Consider the following 25,257-nt stretch of genomic DNA (forward strand, 5'->3'; position numbering starts at 1 on the left):
GCAGGCTTCATGCCCAGCGTGGAGCCCAACACCGGGCTTGATCTCACAACCCTGAGATCATGACCTAAGCTGAAACCAAGAGTCAGACACTTAACCAACTGAATGACCCGGGTGCCCCCAGAACTTTATTTTATTCTTCCAAATTCCTAAGGAAATTCTGTTTCCATCTCTTTCCATTCTTCTCCAGTAGATTCCATTATCTTACCTGCTAATCCTTTCTCTCATTTTAACTTAATTCAGAAACTTTAGATAGAGCCCCTCTTATGAAGTACTCCCCAGACCTTGTGAGCTGGGCACAGACAAAAGACTCCCTCCAACTTCCCCTACAGACAGAAGGCAATGTTGGGCTTTTTATACCAGGCAGGATGTGGAATCCTAAGAACCAGAACAGAAGAAACCAACAAAGTCTGAAGAAGTCGAGAGGGGGATAAAGTCAATCCTGGCTCTCTTCCAGCCCTTGAGAACATACTTGTTGGATCTAGCCAATTTTCCTAAATGCCCTATTTCTTTTGGCCTCACTAACCTACTTCTTACAAGCATAGCCTAGGTGCACGGTTTCCATTGCTTCATCACTTACTTCCTCCTTAACCCCTTGCAACATAGCTCCCAGCTCCCAGTTTCGACACTTCACTATTCTCGGTATCTGGCCCTCCCTCTTTCCTTCCCACTACACAATATGAATGCCTCTCAAGAGTAGATAAGCATATCAGAATTGCCTGTGGGGCTTTGCCAGTCTCCACCTCAGAATCACTACACCAGATCAATTGTGTCAAAGCTCAGAAGTGAGGCCCAGATCTGAGTATTTTTTTAAAAGCTCCACAGGTGCTTCTAACGTGACAATCACGTGGAGAGGTTTTTAAAGACACCAGTGCCCAGGCCCTCACCTGTGGTGGTTTTGTACCATGTCAACTTGGTTAGGTTGAACATTTCTCAGAATTTCTTTTCCAGTTAGGGAAGATCACAGGAGAGATTCAGGGGAGTTTTGGGGGTGGAAGCGAAGCAGCAGCCATTCTGTAGCTCTCATACATCATTGCTTACCTACTGGCTCATCTGGTTTTGGCATAAACCAACAACCAGACCTATACCTGCTCCACCTTCCTCCCTTAGTTTCTCCAACTCCTGGGCCAGGTGTGTGTGCTTAGCTCTGTGACAAAGGTCCCTGGCTTCTCTAGGATACCCACACCATCCAGGTCAGAGGTAACCCAGCACTGACAGGGTTTCAGTCTGTCATTATGGGTCCCAGCTGGTGTCTGCTGGTGTTTGCTCTCCACACCTTAAACCCACCTTCTTCCTGACTACCTGACCTGTGGACTTCAAGTTTCCGCATCAGAAACAACACCTTATATTATTTACCTATAATAATTTTTCTTACAGCTTAACCAGCTCTCCAAGTGCATAAGGTCAGATACCTGTAACAAATCCCTTTATATGTAAGTATGTTTCTTCAATTGAATATTGAACCACTGATAAACCACTCCAGACCAATTACCTCAGAAGCTCAGAAGTGAGGCCCAGACACAAGCATTTCTTAAAAGCTCTTCAGATGCTTCTAACATGGTTAAACACCATCTACCCAAGAGTGAAAATCTCCACATCCTATTGCAAATCTGTGCCAGATAATGTAAGCCATTAGAGTTGAGGGGACTACACTCCCCAGCCCACCTTGCCTTGTTCCACCCCTAGAATTGAAAAAGATTTAAAATCCTGTTCTGCCCCACCCTATTTTTTCTGATTTATTCCTTTTTCTTTTCCACAAATATAGCCCCTACCCACCTAACAGATCACCACAATCTCCCTGTCTCTAGTCTTTCCTCCCTCCATTTCACCCCACCCACCACCCCTAGACTGATGTAAAGAAGTACTTATCACATCCCTCCATGCTCAAAAGGCTTTCAGCAACTCCTTGCCACCCACCTCCCACACTCACCCAAGATCAAATCTACCCTCCTTACCTGGTATTCTAAACTCTCCAGACTCCGACTTCTTCCCACCTGGCCAACCTATCTTTCTACTTCTTTCCCAATGTGAACACTATCCTCAAGTGTTCTCTGGTCCTCCATCAGCCCAAAGAAGAAAAAATAGTCATCACACAATAAAGAGAGAAAGGCCCTCCTCTGGCCTCCTTGGATTCTGTAACCAGGGCCAGTAGCTGGGTAACATCCCCTACATACCATTCCATACTACCTCTCTCTCTCTACTTCCCGTTCTCAATTCTACTTGCTGCCTCCCACCTATATTAAGGGTAATTAGCATACACATTTGAGTTCTCATTGTATCAGAGGTAGAAAGTAAAGCACAAATTCCTTTGTAGAGGGGACCTTGACATTTTTAATAAGCAGCACCTAACCCCTTCTTTCAGGTCCATTTAATGCTACTGTGATGCTATTCCCAGAGCTCAAGGAAGACCAGTTTTTAGATGATTCTTCACCACAAAAATATAACCTAAACCAAGGGAATCTTCACAATCCTCTCCCAGTCGAGAAATTTCAAAGCCCATAGGCCTCCTTATATGCTGGGGCTCTCTACAGCAGCACATTGAAAGTTTCTTGCTGAATAAAGAGAATTTTCTTATCCCATGCATCTCCTACATTCATTTTGGGGAAACTGACTTATAGTTTGGGCATCTGCCCTCAAAAGTGTCTTCCTTTAAACATCAAGAGATTAATAAAATGGTATTTTTTTAATTTATTTTTTATTGGTGTTCAATTTACTAACATACAGAATAACCCCCAGTGCCGTCACCCATTCACTCCCACCCCCCGCCCTCCTCCCCTTCTACCACCCCCTAGTTCGTTTCCTAGAGTTAGCAGTCTTTACGTCCTGTCTCGCTTTCTGATATTTCCCACACATTTCTTCTCCCTTCCTTTATATTCCCTTTCACTATTATTTATATTCCCCAAATGAATGAGAACATATGTTTGTCCTTCTCCGACTGACTTACTTCACTCAGCATAATACCCTCCAGTTCCATCCACGTTGAAGCAAATGGTGGGTATTTGTCATTTCTAATAGCTGAGTAATATTCCATTGTATACATAAACCACATCTTCTTTATCCATTCATCTTTCGTTGGACACCGAGGCTCCTTCCACAGTTTGGCTATCGTGGCCATTGCTGCTATAAACATCGGGGTGCAGGTGTCCCAGCGTTTCATTGCATTTGTATCTTTGGGTATTGAAGCATGGCCCTCACCCAATATTTTTCCTAGGGTTCCCACTATCACATAACATTAATATGTAAAGTAGGTGTTTATACCTCCCAAGGCCTACATATGAGTGTGTTGTTTCAATTTTTTGCTTTTGCATTTTCCATTACCCATTCATGTGCTAATTTTTGAATTGGGAATGTTTTCACTAGATTTTTCTACAAAAAGACTCACCCATATTTCTCTGCAAGTCCTCTTGCATCCTCCTCTTTTACTACTCTCTGGTCTTCCAGATCACTCTTATTTCCACATAACACTATATCTGGGTTTTCACAATATGCATGCATTTGTAGTTGGCCTGTAAGAAAAATTATTATAGGTAAATAATATAAGTGTGTGATCAATGGAGAATATATGAAAAACTGTAATATGGATATACGGTCATAAGGAAATGATATGCTTTCAAAGCATCAATAACCTAATCTGCAAAACTGAATGATGGGATAGAGATCTAAACCTTATCCTTAAGCATATATCCCACCCCACCTTATTTGTGTCAGAGAGGAGTAGGAGAATTCGCTACCCCTCCAAATGTGTAGGTGTGAACGTGAGCAACCATGGTTGCACACACATGTGGTTTCTACTGAAGAAAAACCATTTGAAGAAAAAATTGAAGAATTTTTAGTGCTTATTGCTAATCTTAAAGCTCTGCTTTTTGTATAGTGTCTCTCCACAGCAACATTTTAAAAAGAACTGTCTTCCTATGAACTAGCTTGTTTCTATCTGAAATGTTTTCACATTTTTCTACAATCCTAAGGCAGATTCAATTCAATTAAAATAAGCAAAATGTAAGACTAATGAGAGAAAACCTAGAATAAATAGGAAGTGAGTCTGTCACCAGAACCAAGGGGAAGCAAAAGACTATAATTCTTATTCCACAGCTTTTATCACTTTTTACCTGAAAACCTATAAATAGGCATACTTTATAAAAAGCAATTAAACAAAAAGAGCTCCACTAATCTAATTTTCCCACTAAAAAGAGCTTTCACTAATCTAATTTCCCAAGTAAAATAAAGCCTTATTTCTTATTCACCACACCCCATAATGAAATTAAAGCAGCCCAAACTATCACAAGAAGACCTAGCTCAAAGTTGGAATGACCTAATTTATTTTTTATCATGGTTAACCAAAAAGTGTCGACATTTTAGTTCCTCATTACAAAGTTATGTTCATTATATCTTATCGAGAGAAAATCTAGTCAGCAAGTATTCACTGACCATTAACATAGGCAAGACACTTGGTGCAGATTTTCAGGGCCTCTACCATTGCCTTCAAGAGACAACTGGGCAACAAGGCCTATAGAGAGGCAAAACCAGTCTATTCATGTTTCCAATAACTGCCATGTGCTTTTTTTCCTCCAGGAAGCTGGTAACACATGCTGTCCCCACATGCTTGAATACCCAACCACAACCTTCCTTCCAGGAATCCCCACTCTTCTTTTATGACTTGCCTCTCAGTTACCTCTACTGTGAAAGCTTTCTAGTCTCCAGAGTGGCTCTGTGCTCTATTAACCCCCATATGTGTCCAGTGTCATGATTATGAACATGAACTCAGAACTGACTATGTCTAAGGTTGAATCCTGGCTCTGCCATTTATTAGCTGTGTGACCCTGAGGAAGGCCATTTCTCCATCTGTAAATGGTAATAATAATGGTACTTACTTCACAGAGTTAAGGTATGGATTAAATGAGTTAATTCAGTGATTCTCCAGGTAAGGTCCATGGGCCTTCTTCAGGTGCTTCTAACATGGTTAAACACCATCTCACCTGAGATCAAGTCTACTCTCCTTACCTGGTATTCTAAACTCTCCAGACTCTGACTTCTTCCCACCTGGCCAACCTATCTTTCTACTTCTTTCCCAATGTGAACACTATCCTCAAGTGTTCTCTGGTCCTCCATCAGCCCAAAGAAGAAAAAATAGTCATCACACAATAAAGAGAGAAAGGCCCTCCTCTGGCCTCCTTGGATTCTGTAACCAGGGCCAGTAACTGGGTAACATCCCCTAAATACCATTCCACACTACCTCTCTCTCTACTTCCCCTTCCTTTTCAATTCCACTTGCCTTACCCTTACCAGGAAACTCGTTAGAAATGCAAATTCTCAGATCCCACCCCAGATCTACTTAATCAGGAATGCTGGCATATGGAGCCCAGAATCTGTGTTTTTTTTGTTTGTTTGTTTTGTTTTTTTATGATAGTCACACAGAGAGAGAGAGAGAGAGAGAGGCGCAGAGACACAGGCAGAGGGAGAAGCAGGCTCCATGCACTGGGAGCCCGACGAGGGATTCGATCCCGGGTCTCCAGGATCGCGCCCTGGACCAAAGGCAGGCGCTAAACCGCTGCGCCACCCAGGGATCCCCAGAATCTGTGTTTTAACAAACACTCTAGGTGATCCAGATGCACACACACACTTGAGAACAATTAAATTAATATGATACTAACATAGCATTTAGAAGTGCTATGTAAGTATCACCAGTAATGATGTTTAATAGTGTTTATTTTGGAGACTCCTGGAAGTATGATTATTGGTAATTTTTCTTTATATTTTTTCCTTCCTAATTTAAAAAGAGGGGTGTAGGGATGGCTTTTCAGATAGAATACTAATAATAAAAATATAGAGGCAAAAACATGTAAAACATATACCTGTTGGGCTCTGATACCATTCATGTGAGGCTATAGAAGCCATGTTTACAAATTCAGGCTACTTTAGAGTTTCTTTATGAAATAGGCTGCCTCTAAATGAGGAATGACTATGGGCATGACTTTCCCATCTGAGCTCCAGGAGGACAGATGAGTGAATACAACACCACCTGATTCCTTTCAGCTATCAGATTTAAGTTCAGAGGACTCAGCTCTCTGTTCAGTCTCCTGAATTCAGCAGGGCTCACCTTTGGACTTGTATGTATTCCATTTTCCGCAGTACATGGACAGCCTTGGAGTCAAGAGAGAAAGGACTGCAATGGCAGCTCTGGAGAAGCAAAGGGAGGGTGGAGACCTGCTCTCCTCTCCCTGGGCAAGTCAGGCCCCAGGAGTCAACTACCTGTTCAATGCAACAGTACCTTTGTTCTAGTATATACCCCTCAAAAAGAAGAAATGAATGATCCCTGTAATATTCAAAATGCTAATAGGCAGAGGACAAATAAAATGTATAGATAATAAATTTTTATTCCTAATTAAGATTTGATATTATGACCTTTGACACTGAACTTTTTTTAAAGGGGGGTTGGGGGAGAATATTTTCCATTGAAGATATGAAATCCTCAAAATGTGTAAGTTTTCTCTACCTGTGCATTAAGACTTCTTTTACACTATAAGGAAAACAAAAAATGTATAGATTACACATAATTTCCCATAATTTTGTTATTTATCTAAATCATCTAAAAAGTCCAGATAGGCAAGAGCCATCTGTCTCAGAATTTCCATTTCTACCTGTGAAAACAGGTGGGTTGTTGATCTCCCAATGTTAAGATTGTATGAGCGCATCTCTAATAAGAATCTTATAAAGTGTTTGACTTAAAGCCCAGAACTTGTTAGAATGATACAAAGAAGAGGATGATGAGCAAGGGCTGAGGATAAAGGACTAGAAAATAGCCATCATCATTCAGCTTTAATCGAAATAATGAGGTGTGCAACACAAGCACCTAACAAAGTGAAGCCCATAAGCATAACTAAATTTGAGGAATTTGTACTTAAAGTATTAAATAGCTCTTCAAATCATAATGATTAACTTAGTTGAGAAGGAGCATAAAAGGCTACTGAACTGAAAGCCAAATTCCATGTCCTCAGAGAAGTTGACTACTGGTTAAGTCCCAGAGTCTTCATTCTAAAATAAAGACACACCACCTGCCTGAATCTTCCTCCAGGGTGCTTGCAAGGGTCAGATACAAAGTATGTGGAAATACTTTGAAAATCATGATCTACCACATAAATTACTTATTTAAAAACTCATTCTTAAAAATAAGATTTTCTGCTATTAAAACTACAGCCAATGACCCCTTCATATTTTTTTATTTTTAAAAAGCAGGTATTTTTAAATAAGTGTTTCATTTTAAGGATTTGGATGTTAAGAATTTAACATCACAGCCTTCCCCAATAGATTCTCTAGGTTTGTGCTATTACAAACAATAGAGAAAAATGTAATGTTTGCCAACTGTTAGTGGCAGGATTTTAAGAGGCTACTAACCAATCATTTAAGAGATTGGGATCTCTGCAAAGAGCCAAGATGAAGGTAGGTGTGTGTTTCTCTCTCTCTCTTTCTGTGTGTGTGTGTGTGTGTGTGTGTGTGTGTGTGTGTGTGTAGCTCTGAGTACAGAAGAGACAGAGCCAGGGGTGTGATCTATTAAGCCTTCAAGACATATTTAGCTCTATGTAGTAGATGTATTAAGCCCTGGTTGATATAAGCCTGATAGCATACAATAGGCAAGCAGATACTTAGAGATTTAACTTCTCTGGGCTTGTTTCCTTATCTATAAAATGGGGATAAGAGCATCCTCTGTGGAAAAGCCAAAAAGATTACATGGAAAGTGCTTCCATGTTCCTACAGGATAAGTACTCAAAAAAATCAAAGTTAGTATTACTAGGGAAAACAGTATTTCAGTAATGTTTGTCTCCAAAGTAAAACCTTGCTCCTTTAACAGCATTTTTAATAGTACTAGGAGCTCCTCCAAAACAACTTACAACAGAAGCAGAATTTCAGAGAGCATTGTATTGTGAGAAGTGGGGAGCAGGAGACAGAGAAACAATATCACTTACTTATCCAGTTTCTGACATTGAGGAAACTTTGCTCATTTGTCAGATCAAAAAGCAGAAGAAATCCCATAGCATCTCTGAAGAACGCTGTTGTCAAGCTACGAAACCTAGGAACATAAAAGCAGATTGGTCACCTAAATCACGCCCCCACTCCTGAATATAAAACTAACAATAGTGCCATTGGCCTCTTCCAATAATTCATCCATGACAAATTGGGTTTTTAATAATGTGCCATTGTTTTTAATAACTTCACATTATATATGCATATAGTATTTTTTAATTACACAAAATCTAGCAAAGTATGCTATCAAATAGATACCTAGAGCTAGAAAGCATATTTGAAAATATATTGAGGCTTTATAAAATGCCAACAATTATCAAAAGTTCTATTTGGAATCCAATCTCTTAGAGAACAAAGTGATGGGTACCAGAGGGGAGGTGGGGGTGGCTGGCTGGGTGGGTGAAATAGATAAAGGGGATTAAGAGAACACTTATGCCAAGCACCAAGTAATGTATGGAATTGCAGAGTTACTATATTGTACACCTGAGACTAATATAACACTGGACATTAACTGTACTGGAATTAAATAAAAATAAATAAAAACAAGCTGTGTAAATTTTTAAAAATTAAAAAACAAATTGAATAATGATATTCCAAAAGTGTACAAGACAGTTATTTATCACTTACATAAGTTTTTGTGTTAATGGACCATGTGATTTGAAAAACTAGACTGTTGGACAGGGATCACAAGAACTAGCTCATGAGGGATGCCTGAGTGGTTCAGCAGTTAAAGTGTCTGCCTTCTGCTCAGGGTGTGATCCTGGAGTCCTGGGATCAAGTCCCACCATCAGGTTACCTGCATGGAGCCTGCTTCTCCCTCTGCCTATGTCTCTGCCTCTGTGTCTCTCATGAATAAATGAATAAAATCTTTAAAAAAAAAAAAAAAGAAAAAGAAAAAAAGAACTAGCTCAGGAGATCTTAGTTTCAGTCAAGAATTTACTGTACAAAAAAAAAAAAAAGAATTTACTGTACAATTAAGAGTTAATTAGACTAAAAGCAATGGTGCTTGCTGTGTATATTTTCCTCATCCTGAAAAAGTTTGGCTTGACTTGATGTTACAATGGGTTCCATGACCTTCTAATTTCCATCTCTAAAGACGTCTCATAACTCTGATAACCATTTCTTTGGCTTTAAGGTGGGAGTGGTATTGACTTAGTCCCTATGCTTTCTTGGTACTCTCTCTCCCAAAGCTTTATTCTGCTCTCTCCCCTCTCTCTCCCTCTAAAGGTTGGTTTCCATTTTATTTCAATGGAAAGTCTGCAACTAACAGGCATAGACTCCAGGAAAGGAAATACTGGTATGAATTTGTCACCTAATCTGTTATTTTAAGTTTTCTCAAATATTTCTAATCCATGTTTTTACAAAAAGAGTTCTATATTTTACGAATACATACCAGAGTAGTTATAAATGAAAATATCTGATATTTAGATTTGGCTTCAATATAGTTTGGAGGAGGGGCTAAGAAAGGGTAGAGGTATATATGAAATAAGGCCACAAATTGATGACTATTGGAAATATGTACATGATTTTATTATACTATCCACTGTAGTATATATTTAAAGATTTCCATAATAAAAAGTTAAAAAGAGAACTCTTCAGGTGCACCTATGTGGCACAGTTGGTTCACCATCTGACTCTTGGTTTTAACTCAGGATGTGATCTAAGGATCATGAGATTAAGCCCCTTGTTGAGTACTGCACTCAGTGTGGAGTCTGCTGAAGTTTCCCTCTGCCTCTCCCTCTGGCCCTCCCCTACCCTCGCTCACTCACTCTCTAACTCTACATCAATCAATCAATCAATCAATCTTAAAAAAAAATACTTCGAGGAAACTGTGAGAAAAAAAGCTATAACTAACTGAAAGAAATTTTATATCAAGATTTCATGTGGCTTATTTTAATCAAGCAACTTCTGACCATATGAGTTAATTCCAATCAGATTTTCTGTGAGGTTTCAATAATCAGCTGAGAATAATGCATGTATGTCTGTAGTTGTCTTTGTGGCTGAGTAAATAACAAAAGTAAATGGAGCAAAGTGTCTTTAAGAAAAGAACAAGAGAAACGAAGAAAGAGGAGGAAAGAGAATGGGGGGAGGAGGAGGAAGGAGGAAGAGAAAAAAGTAGAAAAAGTAGAAAGTCCCTAAGTAAAATAGTCTATTTGAAAAGGGCTCATTTTTCCTTTGACCTTGTATGAAATAGACATCATTATCATTTCAGACTGAAATTTCCTGCAGATTTAGCAGCAAGTCTTATCTAAGTTCAGTCAACTAATCAGCTGGCCTTTTCCTGGCTCAGGTACTGTGTGAAGGGCATAGCTGGTTTTCGCTTTCCTCCAATAAGGAACAGATAACTGAAGATCTCATACCTCTCTTGCCCTGCTGTGTCCCATAATTGTAGGTGGATTCTCTGGCCTCTGCCAATGGCTCCATCTGGCCCATTGGCTCTGTATACCTAAAACAGCAAAATGAAAAAGAAAACTTTTGAGACCAGTGAAATCTTCTCACTTTTCTGTTCAGTAAAGTGCCCATAAGCATCTAGACTTCTAAAACATCCCATATGGAATACAACCTTGTTTGTATGCTATTCAAATAATTGTCTTTGGATAATATAATAATTTGTATTAAAACATAAATATACACATATATTTTTATAAATATATTATGAAATATATAAATAACACATAATTTGTATAAAAATAATAATCCATTCACCTTTCCTCAAAGTTCCCTCAAATCACTAGTATTTTTCCCTATACCATCTTTATTTATTTTTAAAGATTTTATTTATTTATTCATGAGAGACACAGAGCGAGAGAGAGGCAGAGACACAGGCAGAGGGAGAAGCAGGCTTCACTCAGGAAGCCTGTGCAGGACTCTATCCCAGGACTCTAGGATCATACCCTGAGCCAAAGGCAGACGCTCAACCACTGAGCCACCCAAGCATCCCTCCCTATTCCATCTTTAAAAAGTATTCTGAAGCAATTTTATAAGAAGGACCTCTAGGGGATCCTTGGGTGGCTCAGTGGTTTCGCACCTGCCTTTGGCCCAGGGCGCAATCCTGGAGTCCCAGGATCGAGTCCCGTGTCGGGCTCCTGGCATGGAGCCTGCTTCTCCCTCTGCCTGTGTCTCTGCCTCTCTCTCTCTCTCTCTATGTCCATCATAAATAAATAAAAATAAATAAATCTTTAAAAAAAATAAGAAGGACCTCTAAAGATCTCTTTCCCCATAAAAGCAATGAAACACTGGCAAAAAAAAAAAAAAAGCCAAAATCCACTTTTTCCAAACTCTGAAAATTAACAAAGGCTCACAACATTCTAAGAAGCATCTATTTAAGAAAAATGGCTGAATATCAGTAAAAACAATAAATTTTGTGCCATTTTAACTTTTCCTATCCCATACCATTCTCCCCAACTCCTAGTAGCCTTGAAAACCAAGAGATGAACCATCTGGGGCTAACAAAAGCCTAACCAAAAAACTTGAAAAAGAAAAGAAATGAGATGTACATAGGGATATTTGAAAAGCTCCAAAGTGTTCCTTGGAAAGTTCCAGGCTGGTCTCATGTAAAGGGCTGAACATATGCCTAGGAAAGAATTGAAAAGACCTTATTGTCTTATCTCTAGCTAACTTTGATGCTCTTCTCAAGCAGGAAGTGAAGGCTAAGGCAGAGCTACAAATTGACTGCAGGAGCATTAGGCACATGTTCCCAAATGGGCATGCACACACGAACATGAACACACACACATACACACACACACACACACAATGTGTCAGAAAAAGATGACAGACTTACTAGTTCAAGAAATCTGTACACTCAGGGACACCTGGGTAGTTAAGTCAGTCAGTTAAACATCTGACTCTTGATTTCAGCTCAGGTCATGATATCAGGATAACGAGATAGAGTCCCAAGTCAGGCTCTGTGCTCAACACAGAGTCTGATTGAGATTCTCTCTCTCCTTCTCCCTCTGCCCCCCTTCTTAGGAAATGGGGAGGAATCGGACTCCAGAGGTGCTAGATTATATTATTCAAAATGTCCAGCTTTCAATAAAGTATATGAGACACAAAAATAAAGTATGGTTCATACACAGGGGGAAAACAAAATCAGCAGAAACCATCCCTAAGGAAGGTCAGATGTTGGACTTACTAAATAAAGACTAAATAAATCAGCTATTGTAAACATAATAAATCAGCTATTGTAAACATGTTCAAAGAACTAAGAGAAATCATATTTAAAGAATTAAAGCATGGGGGTGCCTGGGTGGTTCAGTTGGTTAAGTGTCTGCCATTGGTTCAGGTCATGATCCTAGGGTCCCGAGATCAAGCTTCAAGTCAGGCTTCCTGCTCGGCCCAGAGGCTGCTTCTCTCTCTCTCCCTCTGCTTGTGTTCATTCATTCTCTCTCTCACTCTCTCAAATAAATGAAAAACATTTTTTTTAAAGAGCTAAAGAATAATGCCTCATTGAATAGGGAATGTTAATAAAGAGATAGATATTGTAAAAAGTAAGTTGCTGTAAAAGGAATAATAAAGACAGTGCTTCAGGCTGAGATAAAAGGACACTGGGCAATAAGTCAAACCCATAAAAAATAAAGAGCACCAAAAAGACAACTACATAGATAAATATAAAAGACAGTAGAAACGCATTTTTATAATTCTTTCTTCCATCTGATTAAAATACAATTGAATGAATAATTATAAATCTATTGATGGGCACATAGCATATAAAGATGTAATTTGTATGACAATAACAGTGCAAAGGAGGGAGTAGAAAATGAAGCCATATGTAAGCAGAGTTTCATGATAGTATTGAAATTAAGTTGGTATTAATCCAAACTAGACTGTTAAATTAAGATGATAGTTGTAATTCCTAGGGTACCAACTTAAAAAATGACTCAAATATATAGTAAAAATAATGAACGACAAGGGAATTAAAATGTCATACTAAAAAGTATATGACACAGGCAGCCCTGGTGGTGCAGCAGTTTAGCACCGCCTGCAGCCCAGGGCATGATCCTGGAGACCCTGGATCGAGTCCCACGTCAGGCTCTCTGCATGGAGCCTGCTTCTCCCTCTGCCTGTGTCTCTGCCTCTCTCTCTCTCTGTGTCTCTATGAATAAATAAATAAAATCTTTAAGAAAATAAAAAAATAAAAAGTATATGACACAAAATTAAGTAGTCATGAGAAAATATAGGAACAAAAAATAAGACAGAAAACAAGTAGCAAAATGGCAAACATAAATGCTTTTTATCAGGAATTATATTAAATAAATTACTCCAAATAAAAGGCAGATACTGACAAAATGGATTTAAAAACATGATCCAACTATGTACTGTCTACAAGAGACATACTTTAGATTCAAAGACACAAAGAGGTTGTATATAAAAGGATAGGAGGAAAATACCATGCAAATAGTAACTAAAAGAGATCTGGAGCTGTACTAATATCAGGGAAAAAACACTGAGACAAAAATTGTTATTGAGGACAAAGAAGGATATTTTATAATGATAAAAGGGTTACTCTATTGAGAACATATAGGGAGAAAGGGGGAGAAATAAACATGCCAATCATTATATTGGAAGACTTCAAGACTCACTTTCTATAATGGATAGATGAATAAATAGGCAGATGAACAAGGAAACAGAAGGCTTACCACCACTATAAACCAAGAACATAAAAGACATCTATGGAACACTTCAGAACATATTCTTCTCAGGTATACATGAAACATTCTCAAAGACAGGCAATATGTAAGATCATAAAACAAGCCTCAATAAACTTAAGTCTGAAATAATACAAATTATGTCTTCACTCAAAATGGGGTAAAATTAGCAATTATTAGCAGAAAAAATTTGGAAAATTCACAAATACATTTTACACAGTCTTAAATTAACAGAGTCTTAAATAACTGATGGGCCAAAGAAGAAACACAAGGGAAACTAGAAAATACTTTTAGATGGATAAAAATAAAAGCACAACTACAAAAAAAAAAATGATCAAATGAAGCTAAGGCAGTTACCAGAAGGAAATTTATAGCAATAAACACCTATATTAAAAAAAGAAGATCTCAAATCAATAACTTAACTTTCAAACTTAAGAAATTAGAAAATAAGAGAAATTAAACCAAAATCAAACAGAAGGAAAGAAATAATAAAGAGTGGAAATAAGGTATCTTTTCTTTGAAAACATCAAACAAATTGATTGACCTGAACAGCTAGACTGATCAAGGATAAAAATAGAAGACTCAAATTCCTAAAATCAGAAGGCTTTCAAAAGATCTCCTGTATAACCAGATATACTATAAATAATAAAAATTAAAATTAAAATAATTTGTTAAAGATTTAGTTATTTGAGAGAGAGCACAAGCAGAAGAGGCAGAGAGAGGGGGGAGAGGGGATCTCAAGCTAACTCCATGCTGAATGGGGAGCCCAATGTGAGGCTAGATGTCACAACCTGAGATCATGACCTGAGTAGAAACCGAAAGTCAACGAACTATGTCACCCAGGTGCCCAAATTAAAATAATTTTTAAAGAAATTTTTAAGAAGGACAACACTACCAACCTTACATATATAAAAATATTACAAATGAATACTATGAACAATCATATGCCAAAAAATTAAATAATCTATAATAAATTGAGAAATTCCTAGACACAAACAACTGAAACTAACTCAAGAAGAAATAGAACATATAAAGAAACATATAACTAATAAGGAGACTGAATTAGTAATCGAAAACTTCCCACAAAGAAAAGGGCAGGCCCAAATGTCTTCACTGGTGAATTTAAGCAAGTGCTTAAAGAAGAATCAACACCAATTTTCCCCAACTCTTCCAAACACTTTTCAACTCATTTTATAAGGCCAATATTATCCTAACACCAAAACTAAAGGTATCATGAGGGGGAAAAAAATCTACCAACCAATATCCATTCTAAGTATTGACAACAAAATACTAGCAAACAGAATCCAGCAACATATAAAAAGGTTTATATACCATGACAAAGTGAAATTTATCACAGGAACAGCAAGGATGATTTAACTTACAAAAATCAATCAATATAATACAATACATTGTAGTAGAATAAAGGACAAAAATCAATAACTATCTCAATAGATGCAGAAGAAAAGCCTTTGAAAATATTCAACATCTTTCATGATAAAAAAAACTACTCAAAAACAGAAAAGAATGTCCTCAGGTTGAAAAACAGCATCTATGAAAAAACACAGAGCTTACATTATACCTAATGGTAGAGGTCTGAATGCTTTCTCCCTAAAATCAAAAACAAGATGAGGATGTCCCCTCTTATCAGTTCTATTCAACATTTTACTAGAGGTTCTTGCCAGGGTAATCAGGCAAGAAAAAGAAATAATGCATATCCAAATTGGAAAAGAAGAAGTAAAAGAGAAGATGGTGTGATCTTGTATATAGAAAATCCTAAGGAATAAATATAAATATACACACACAATTTGAACTAACAAACAAGTTCATCAAGGTTTCAGTATACAAGATAAATTCACAAAATAAATTATATTTCTATAGTGGCAATGGACAATTCAAACTGAATTAAGAAACAATTTACAAAAGAATGAAAAAGATACTGAAGAATAAATTGAGCAAAAAAGTGTACAACTTAAACTTTGAAAAAGCTACAAAACATTGTTGAAAGAAATGAAAGAAGATCTAAATAAAATGGAAAAATATCTCATGTTCATGGATCAGAAGATGTAACATTATCAACAACCAATATTCCTGAAATTTATCTACAGATTCAGTGCAATTCCTATCAGAGTTCCAGCTGGCTTCTTTGTAGAAATTCCACTTGAATTCAAGTGGAATTGCAAGGAATCCAAAACAATCTTGAGAAAGAAGAACAAGGTGGGAGGACTCATGTTTCTCAATTTCAAAACTTAGTACAAAGCAGATGTAATCAAGATAGTACTGGCTTAAGGATAGACATCTAGATGACTAGAATAGAATTGAGAGCCCAAAAATAAACACATATTCATGGTCAATTGATTTTTCAACAAGAGTGCCAAGATCATTCATGGGGAAAAGAATGGGCTTTTCAATTGTTGGACCCCTACCCACACTGTATACAAAAATTAACTCAAAATGGATCACAGACCTAACCATAAGGGTTATAACTACTTATATGTATATATTTAAAAGGACATTTATCCAGAATGTATTTTTAAAACTCTGAAAAGTGAAGAATAAAAAGACAACCAATTTCAAAATAGGCAAACAATTTGAATAGACATTTCTCCAAAGATTACACAAATGGCTAGTAAGTACATGAAAAATAATTATTGCTCAAAAACGTGTCATTAGGGAAATTTATGTCAAACCTACAATGAGATATCACTTCACATGCACTGGAATGGCTATAATCAAATAGACAATAACAAGAGTTGGTAAGGATATGGAGAAAATGGAACTCCTTCCATATTGCTGGTAAGAATATAAAAAAGTGCAGCAACTTTAGAAAATTTGGAGGTTACTCAAAGTTAAACAGAGAGTTATCATATGGCAAATTAATTCTATTCCTAGGTGTATACCCAAGAGATTTGGAAACATAAGTCCACACACAAAAAAATTTATATGACTGTTAATGGAAGCATTATTCATAATAGCTAAAAAGTGAAACAATAAAATTGTCTATCAATGGATGAATAAACAAAATGTGGTATATCAATGCAATGGAATATTATTTGGCCATAAAAAAGAATGAAGTCATGATACATGCTACAATATGGATGAACCTTGAAAACATTATGCTAACTGAAAGAAGCCACACACAAAAGGAGGCATATTGTATGATTCCATTTACATGATATGTCCAGAATAGTCAAATCCATGGAGAATAGATTAGTGGCCAGAGAAGGGATAAAAGAGGAATGACTGCTAAAGGGCATGAGGTTTCTTTTGGGAGTGAAATGTTCTAGAATGAGATGCACAACTGTGAATATGCTAAAAACCACTGAACCGTACACTTTCAGTGGGTGAATTTTGTTATGTGAATTATATCTCAATAAGGTGATTTTTAAAAAAACAAGATCATAAAATGGAAATTAATAAATATAATCATATACATATATACTGATTCTACAATTATATTTCAATACTAAAAATTTCATGAAATCCTATTCTCACTCAGTGGGTCTGAGTCTCTATAAGACTCTCTGTCAGAAAAGACCTAGAGTAAGAGGGAATGCATTCTTCTATCCTGGAAGCCAGAGACCCTGTACCTTTTCCAGGTAGAATATGCTCCATTGAAAGATCTTTGTCATTAATCTCTTGACCACTTGTTGATCCATGTCATGGTAACAGTTGATTCTTCAGCAAGAAATGTAGTTCATGTGAAGGCAACTCTAACACAGTGACCCCCTGCCATCCCCTCCACCATCAGAATAACTATCAGTCCTATGGCCCCTTATATTAAAAAAAAAAAAAAAAATAAGTGCCCCTTCACCATTCAGTAGAACCTCCTCCTTGGTTTCTTCCCAGATCAACATTCACTACTGGCATTCTCACTCCTAGGTCAACTTCCCCCTCCTGGCAGCATGATGAGTTCTGCCACTTAGCGTTCCACGTGGGACTGAATTAAGATAAAGGTAATTAAAAATGACATCAAAGGTGGATGAAATAGTCCACAAAACAGGAGTAGGGGGATCCCTGGGTGGCTCAGCGGTTGAGTGCCTGCCTTCAGCCCAGGGCGTGATCCTGGCAACCAGGGATGGAGTCCCACATCAGGCTCCGTGCATGGAGCCTGCTTCTCCCTCTGCCTGTATCTCTGCCTCTCTGTGTCTCTCACGAATGAATAAACAAAATCTTAAAAAAAAAAAAAAAAAAAAAACAGGAGTAGGAGGGTGAGGGTGGTTTGTAAGCTTCATAACAAAGGCAGACAAATAACTTTGTAGAGTTCTGAGGGACCATACAAGCCAAAAGGGTATCAAGGGAAAATTAAAAGAAATCTTCCCTTTTGTCTCCTTGGTTTTATATTAAATGTCATTTAGCACAATCTTTTAAATCACATTGCAAAGACTGAACATACTACACTTTCACATGCACCCTTCAATTATATATTCCTAACTTTGTCCTTCTAATTCCTACAAATAAACTAGACAGACAGGAAAGCACTGATTCACAGATCACATTGTCATATAGAACTTACCACTCTTTTCTCCCTGAAATCAATGCCCACTGTCGTGATAAATTTGGAGTTAAATTTGCCATCTGTGTACTGGTAAAGTACACTGGTCTTCCCTACTCCAGAATCTCCCAAAGCTAAAAACTTGATGAGGTAATCATAGTCTCCATCAGACATAATGAAGAACTCAGTGCTTCACCTGTAAAATACAAACAAATGCATATTTTTAAAAAGCCATTAGGAAATATTAGACTATTCCATGAATACTATCGGTTACTCTAATATCCAGTTCAGTAAGTACTATGTGACACTTATATGCCTAAGGGTTCTGTGAAGAGGATTAGATACTATTCACTGCCCCCAAGGGTCTAATAATTTGCTAGAGGAGATGTAACAGAAATAATAAATAACAGCTTAAACTTAATGTGCATATTACAGTACCATTAAGACAAAAATTCAAAGTGAGAATAAAAATTAAGAAGATAACCACCACTAAGTCTTACATGCAGATGCAAAAATTTTAAAAAGAAATAAGGAAGGAGAATGTTACAGGAATAATAATAGAGTGCAAGTGGTTCCAATTCCCAACCCCCCCCCCCCACACACACACACACACACAACTTTTTTCAAAGTCTCCTGGTCCTAGATCTCAGGCTTTTCTCTTTTACTTGGACATTTAGGCAATTTCATTTATCCTATTCACTTTCAAATGTCACTATAGTTCTTTCAAAGACAATACTAAATTCACAAGTAAAATTTGGCTTGTGGCATTGTTATTATTATTATTACAATTACATACCTCATGTTAAGTCAGACTTTCTTAGAATACCACTGCTCCCCTGGAAACTGAGTTCAGATTTGGGCAGCCACTGTTCAGAAGTCACAGTTGGCTCATCTACCTATACTTGCCTTGGTATTCAAACAAGAAATGCTACCAATTCAGGTTTTTGATATTGACTAAAACAAAAGTGCAACTTAGAGAAGAAAAATTCTTGTTTTTACCAGCAAAGCCTAACCACGGTTATTTTTATCCTTTGCAATGAGCACTTCTCATGATTTGTTTTTATTCTCTAAATAGATTCAAACTACTGAAAATATCAGTCCAACTGAAAATGTAGTCTGTCTCCAGGAAAGGCTTACTTATTTTTATGCTCCCATTTCTAATACCAATAAACCCTCCTCAAAATCAGAAAAATAATGAGCTACCCCACTACCACCTGCAACTCTACATGCCCATTCAAACATGCATATTCTCCCATCCATACACACATCAGATGCCCTATATTAGATGCTAATTTTCCTTTCATTGTCTATTTCCACCCAGCCTCACATTGAAAAACTTTACTACCATTCTCATGCTTCCTATAGGATTATTTCTATAGGTCCATAAAATTAATAAAAATTCAAGCAAGGACATTTATTGATTTTCTATGTTTTTTCCACTACCCCATCCTCAATTTGGTGACTCGTCTTATGCTCAAAAATCCTGAATACTAACCCCCAAGAGCCACTGCAATTTACTTCTTCATGGTGCCTTAGTAAAGAGCTAGGACCTCACATTCAGATATGGCTGGTCAGCTGATAAAGGCAGAGATTCCACAAACATTCATAACTCTATTTGCACACTGTAAAGAATGACACTTCACAGATGATGGCTTTCCTACATTATAGCTTCTGTATTCACAGGTTTGGGTTGCCTGTATTAATGGTATATAACATAGTCCTCTCCAGAAGATAACTAATATGGTACAAATAAATATGCTAGTATCGTATTATAGGATCTCATTTGGCTCCAAGTTATTCATTAATAAGAGCTAAGAATTTAAAAGCAGGCCCAAATAATGTTTAATCATTTTGGAAGTTCCCCTAAAAATGAATAAGGAAGCAGAAGGCAACTTCAAATTCTGCAATGAGAATGATACAACACTGTGGTTACCTTACTTCCTCTCTACTTTCAGGTTGAACAAAGGTTGGTCATTTCTGTATCTATGTTTTTATATCATTTAAGGTACAGGAGAAAATGTTATCACCAATGGCATCACTCAGAAGAGTGCCATTAGGATTCTCTAAATCCACTTGAATGGAATTCAAAGACAGATGAAACTATCTCTGCTGCACCAAAATTTAATGTGTTAGTTACTAGGGGAGAAGAATCACAAATATAAGTCTAAAAATGTTCTTTGTGGGTTTTTCTATTCATGTTGATAGCAATACATAACAATTTGTTCCCAAACCAAGCCATTGTAAAGGAAGTATTAACAAACCAAATACCACAGCTAAAGGTATAAATACCACCATCAATATTAATCATAGTTTGCACTCTTCAAATCACATCTCTAGGCAATTATCTGCCTTGTTAATCTGAAAATAAATGTCCAGACCTTTCACTCTCTGGGTTCAGTTTTCCCAAAGATGAAATACAACCCAGAGAGAATAACTCATTTGCATAGTCTAGAAAATAAATCTAACTCCAAGTTCAATGTCCAGTATACCTCCAAGCTTATTGTCTGTTACTCAAGTTTCCATAAATGCATGTTGGGATTAAAATTACCAGGTACTAATTGTACAAGGCAGCCTAAGAGGAAACACATGATTTTTGAAGTCAAGAAGAACTGGGCTGAATCCCATGTCTCCCACATGCCAGCTACTCAGATGTCTCGGAGTCTTGGCTTCAGGTTTCCGTTCTACGAAAAAGAAGATACTTTATACTCATTCACACCATTGTTCTAAAGATTGAACAAGACACTCTTTGTGGAATACCCAGCACAGTGTTTAGCATATATTACAACTCAGTAAATGTTAGCTCACTCTCTTCACACCATTCTGAACAGATCAGACTGGTTCTAAAGACCCAGATCAATCACTGAAATTGCCTATGAGCAGCTCAAAACATATTTCTAATACAAAGGATTTCTGACTGGCTCAGAGTAATTTGCTGAGTCAACACAGATCACTTTTAAACTAATTCTGATCTTTTTTGGCTGGTTTAAAACATTTTCAATTCATTTCAAATTGATATGCCTATTGAAAAAGAAGTTATGACCAAGTTAAAAACAGGTTCAAATCTGTATAAAACACTGCAGTCCATTCTAAAAAGCTCATACTTGCTCAAAAAAAAAAAATCTGAATGGTTCATTCTAGTTCAGAATGAAAGACTCAAATTCAAAGAGGTTACACCCACAAAACTATTTCTGACTGATGTAAAGTCACTTTGGCTAAAACTAAATATATCTAATGAAAATTACTTGGGTCTGGTTTCAATAGCTCAAACTGCTTCAAACTAGTTTTACCTAGCTCAAATAAGTTCTGACCTGGAAGGCAGTCAGAACTGGCTCATGTGAGGTTTGATTGGTTCAGAGTATATTTTACTGAGTCAAGTTAGTGTTGACCAGTTAAATATCTCCAACTGAGTCAAACTTGCTCTAATTTTATCAAACTGCTTATAACTGGATCATGTCATCTATAAAATTGTTTTTTACTGTCCCAGAATGATTAAAAACTGGTTCCAACCAGTCCAAGTTGACTGATCAGAAAGATGTTCAAACAGTTCAAGACTAAAAATGTAAAATGATAAACAGAAGCAAAAAAAGCAATGGTTTGGTGTTTTAAATCTATGTCAAACTAACAAACTCAGATTTTTACTGATAATTACCTCAATTGCAGATAGTCTATACCCCAAATTGATCTCCACTACAATATAGTTTCTTTCTATATCTGAACAGTTTGTATGTGTTGGAGAACAGTAAACAAGTTGAGAAAAAGGAATACAGGCACACTGGCAGAGGAGAATATGAGAAACAATAGGAAAAGGTGTGATGGGTGACAGAGATTTCCTTGGTTGACAACTCACCATTTTATCTCAGGGATCACAGCAAAACATTAATCCATGATCCAACAATAAAACAGAGATTTTTTTTTTTTTTTAAAAAAACAGAGATTTCAAGTTAAGAAAAATCTGTAGCAAATTTGGAGGCTATGTAAAGTGTGCCCTAAATTGGTCACAATGACTAGGCTAGTCTGGGTTAACAGACCAGAATTCTAAAAAGTAAGGACCTGCAAGGAAATAAAAGGACTTATGAAGGAGGCAGGCCTTCACTGATAACAGAGATTTTTCAGGTTTTGGGCAGGGTATTGAGGGTAACAAGTTTCTTATCTGAGTTTGCAGCCAATTAGTCAAAGCCTAGAATTAGTGGAACCATTTCCTGCTTCAGCAGAAAATAATTCTAGTGCATAGCAAACTATAGCCCCAAACCCATCCTGCAGTCCAATATATGTGTTTCACCACTGCTTATCACCACCAGATGAAGAAAACTTAATATTAAGTTTAAACTGCTGGTAGAAAAAAAATAAAATAAAAAATAAAAAATAAATAAACTGCTGGTAGGTCTTCATATAGAACCACCTTCATATAAAAAAATTATTTTTGTTTCTTATTCTTATTACTCCAGTCTTGAGTAGTCAGGGGCCTACTCCCCATAAAGAAAAAATTCCATTCCCCAAGTATAGAAATAACATAAATTATTTTTATGTTGGCATTTTAGAGCAGGAAGGGAAACACTGAAAACACATGGTGCAAGATTTGACATTTGGGACATCCAAACAACATTTTGTACATAATATTTGCAGTGGTTGCATTCCAACCTATTGATGCTTGAGAAGTTAGTTCATGAAGGCTTTTCCCAATTACATTACTCTTGCTAAAAGCAGCTCAGAAGCCTAGGTCAGATGCCCACACACCAAGTACTTTACAATCCTTATCACAGTCCTAAAGTCAGGGGCTACATACCACACACACTTCCTCAGTGCCATTCTATAATGGATGCTCCAATGAGAATACAAGTAAGTGCGTCTTGGGCAGTCTATTCACATGCTAACATGGGCTCAATTCCAGCATGTTGTTGAGAAAGAAGAAAAAGTGGAGGTTAAGAACATGGACTCCAGAACCAAATCACCTAGATGTGAATATAGTCATTTCACTTTAGATAATTTAATCCCTGTGCTCACTTTGGCAGCACATATATTGAAATCGGAAAATTTGATCCCTTGGGGTGCCTGGGTGGTTCAGCCAGTTAAGCGACCAAGTTTTGATTGCAGCTCAGGTCCTGATCCTCAGGGTCCTAAGATGGGCCCTGGGTAGGGCTTTGTGCTCAACTCAGCATCCAACTGCTCCTCCCCATCCCCCTCACATGCACTCTCTCTAATAAATAAAAATAAAATATTTAAAAAATAAAAGAAAAAATTCGGACGCCTGGGTGTCTCAATGGTTGAGCATCTGCCTTTGGCTCAGGGCATGATCCCACGGTCCCAGGATCGAGTCCTACGTCCAGCTCCCTGCATGGAGCCTCCTTCTCCCTCTGCCTGTGTCTCTGCCTCTCTCTCTGTGTTTCTCATGAATAAATAAATAATCTTTTAAAGAAGAAAAAAAAACTTTTAAAGAATATTTAATCCCTTTGCTTCAGGTTCCCCCATTTTAAAAATGGGAATGATTTTTTAATTAATTTTTATTCTATTAACTATCACGCATATGCTTTCTTATCTTAAGTTCTTTATAACTGGGATGCATCTTTCATTTCACAGTCTTATAATGTATGACATCTTGCAACTGTTACTAAATGAGGTAGCACTGGAGATAGTTGTATGAAAATATTTCATTAGCATCTTCTAGCAAGATCACAAATGCACCATCAACACATTTTAGATTTGAAGGAGCTGTAAACCTATCTCAGGAGGCTGTGGTAAAGATAGAGTTAATGTATACATGAAGAGTTTAGAACAGTGTCTGGCACACAGTAAATCTTGTATGACTATTAACTGCCATTAGCATCATCATCTTGCAATCTAGCTCCCAATGGTAAATATGCAGACAATATTCCTTTCTTTCCAAGAACTATAAGAAAGAACTATGCCCCTAAACTAAAAACTAATGAAAGAAAAAATTAGGAACTTGTGAAGAGCACTTAAACCAAAGTTCACTTCTTTAAACTCTGTATCTCCTTCAGGAAGACACCTCAAGGAAATGTCTTCTAAAAAGTCAAGAATGACTCTAATTTGGAACATGCAAAAGACTTTCTTACTCTGTTCACTTCCATCTATCCTCCCTACACAAATATTTTTTCAAAGTGCTCTCCACCCTCACTCTCACCAGACTAACAATAGAAAGCAAGGAACACCCACTTCCTCAACATACACTAAGTAGTGGTAATTGCCTTCAGAGAGAAAGTCAATGATCTTCTTCCTTATTTAAAAAATAAAACATATCTTAATTGTTCTTAGGGGAATAAGATAGAAGAGAGTGGTTTTAGTCAGAGCAAAGGAATTAGATTTCTCTCCCTCCCTTCTCCATCTCCACCGCCCCCCCCCCACACACACACACCCCTAGCCCAAATACTCCATAAAGCTTCCTATGAAAGTCAGTCCTAGACTCCAACCTTAGGATCCCCTATCATTAGGCAGACTCATTCTGAAACTAATTCAGATAGGTCAGCCATTTCTTGAAAGCCAAATTCTCTATCAGCCATATTTAGTACAGAGAATTTAAAAAGAGGGAGGGATAATATTAACTGAATAGATGTGCCACAAACAGTACTAGACATGCATGATTTTATCAGCACACCACCCTTAAAGATAACTCAAGGGTCTGTACAAGACTTATATTACACAAAGAGTGATATTTTCTTAAATATAATGGGAGGTAGGCTCAGGTTCAAATTCTGACTGTTTCTTTGTCCTGGTCTGAGTTCTTTACACTAAGCCTCCATTCTTTCAACTATAAAATGGAGATAACAATGGTTAAGTGACATTATCCACAGAAAGCTTTTAGTGCATTGCTTATATTAAATGTTCAATAATTGAAACTTGTTTTTAGCAATACTATGACTAAAAATCTCATCAAGCTCTCAGCAAGGCATGTCACTTTATGATCTATTCTTAATCCACTACCTGAACCTTTAGAAAAAACATAGGAAAAATTCAATTTAGATGCAATCACTTATGAGATGTCTATCCATTATGAAAGCTATGCTGGCATTCCAATATAACACTGAGTTTTATCTGTATGATTTTTGGCAATTTCAGAACCGAAATGTTCATCAGTTCAATACTTAAATT

General features: G+C 37.1%; 1 protein-coding gene and 1 long non-coding RNA gene across 4 annotated transcripts in view; one reads left to right on the top strand and one right to left on the bottom strand.

Moving 5' to 3' along the window:
* The window catches only part of LOC112675901 (uncharacterized), a 17,048-nt gene extending 14,394 nt beyond the window's left edge, over nucleotides 1–2,654 (top strand). The window contains exons 3-4 of the long non-coding RNA XR_003146143.3: nucleotides 1,375–1,430; nucleotides 2,360–2,654. This is a non-coding gene — a long non-coding RNA (uncharacterized LOC112675901). The remainder of the gene's footprint in view (nucleotides 1–1,374; nucleotides 1,431–2,359) is intronic.
* Nucleotides 1–25,257, bottom strand: part of RAB27A (RAB27A, member RAS oncogene family) — a 72,108-nt gene that overhangs the window by 8,799 nt on the left and 38,052 nt on the right. For all 3 annotated transcript variants that reach the window (XM_025472728.3, XM_025472727.3, XM_025472729.3), the window contains 4 exons: nucleotides 18,175–18,349; nucleotides 10,374–10,459; nucleotides 7,956–8,059; nucleotides 3,380–3,503 (listed from right to left, as the gene is read on the bottom strand). In XM_025472728.3, coding sequence (XP_025328513.1) covers nucleotides 3,380–3,503; nucleotides 7,956–8,059; nucleotides 10,374–10,459; nucleotides 18,175–18,327 — 467 coding nt within the window. In that variant the 5' untranslated portion in view covers nucleotides 18,328–18,349. The remainder of the gene's footprint in view (nucleotides 1–3,379; nucleotides 3,504–7,955; nucleotides 8,060–10,373; nucleotides 10,460–18,174; nucleotides 18,350–25,257) is intronic.

This window comes from Canis lupus, chromosome 30 (assembly GCF_003254725.2).
Source record: "Canis lupus dingo isolate Sandy chromosome 30, ASM325472v2, whole genome shotgun sequence".
Lineage (NCBI taxonomy): Eukaryota > Metazoa > Chordata > Mammalia > Carnivora > Canidae > Canis > Canis lupus.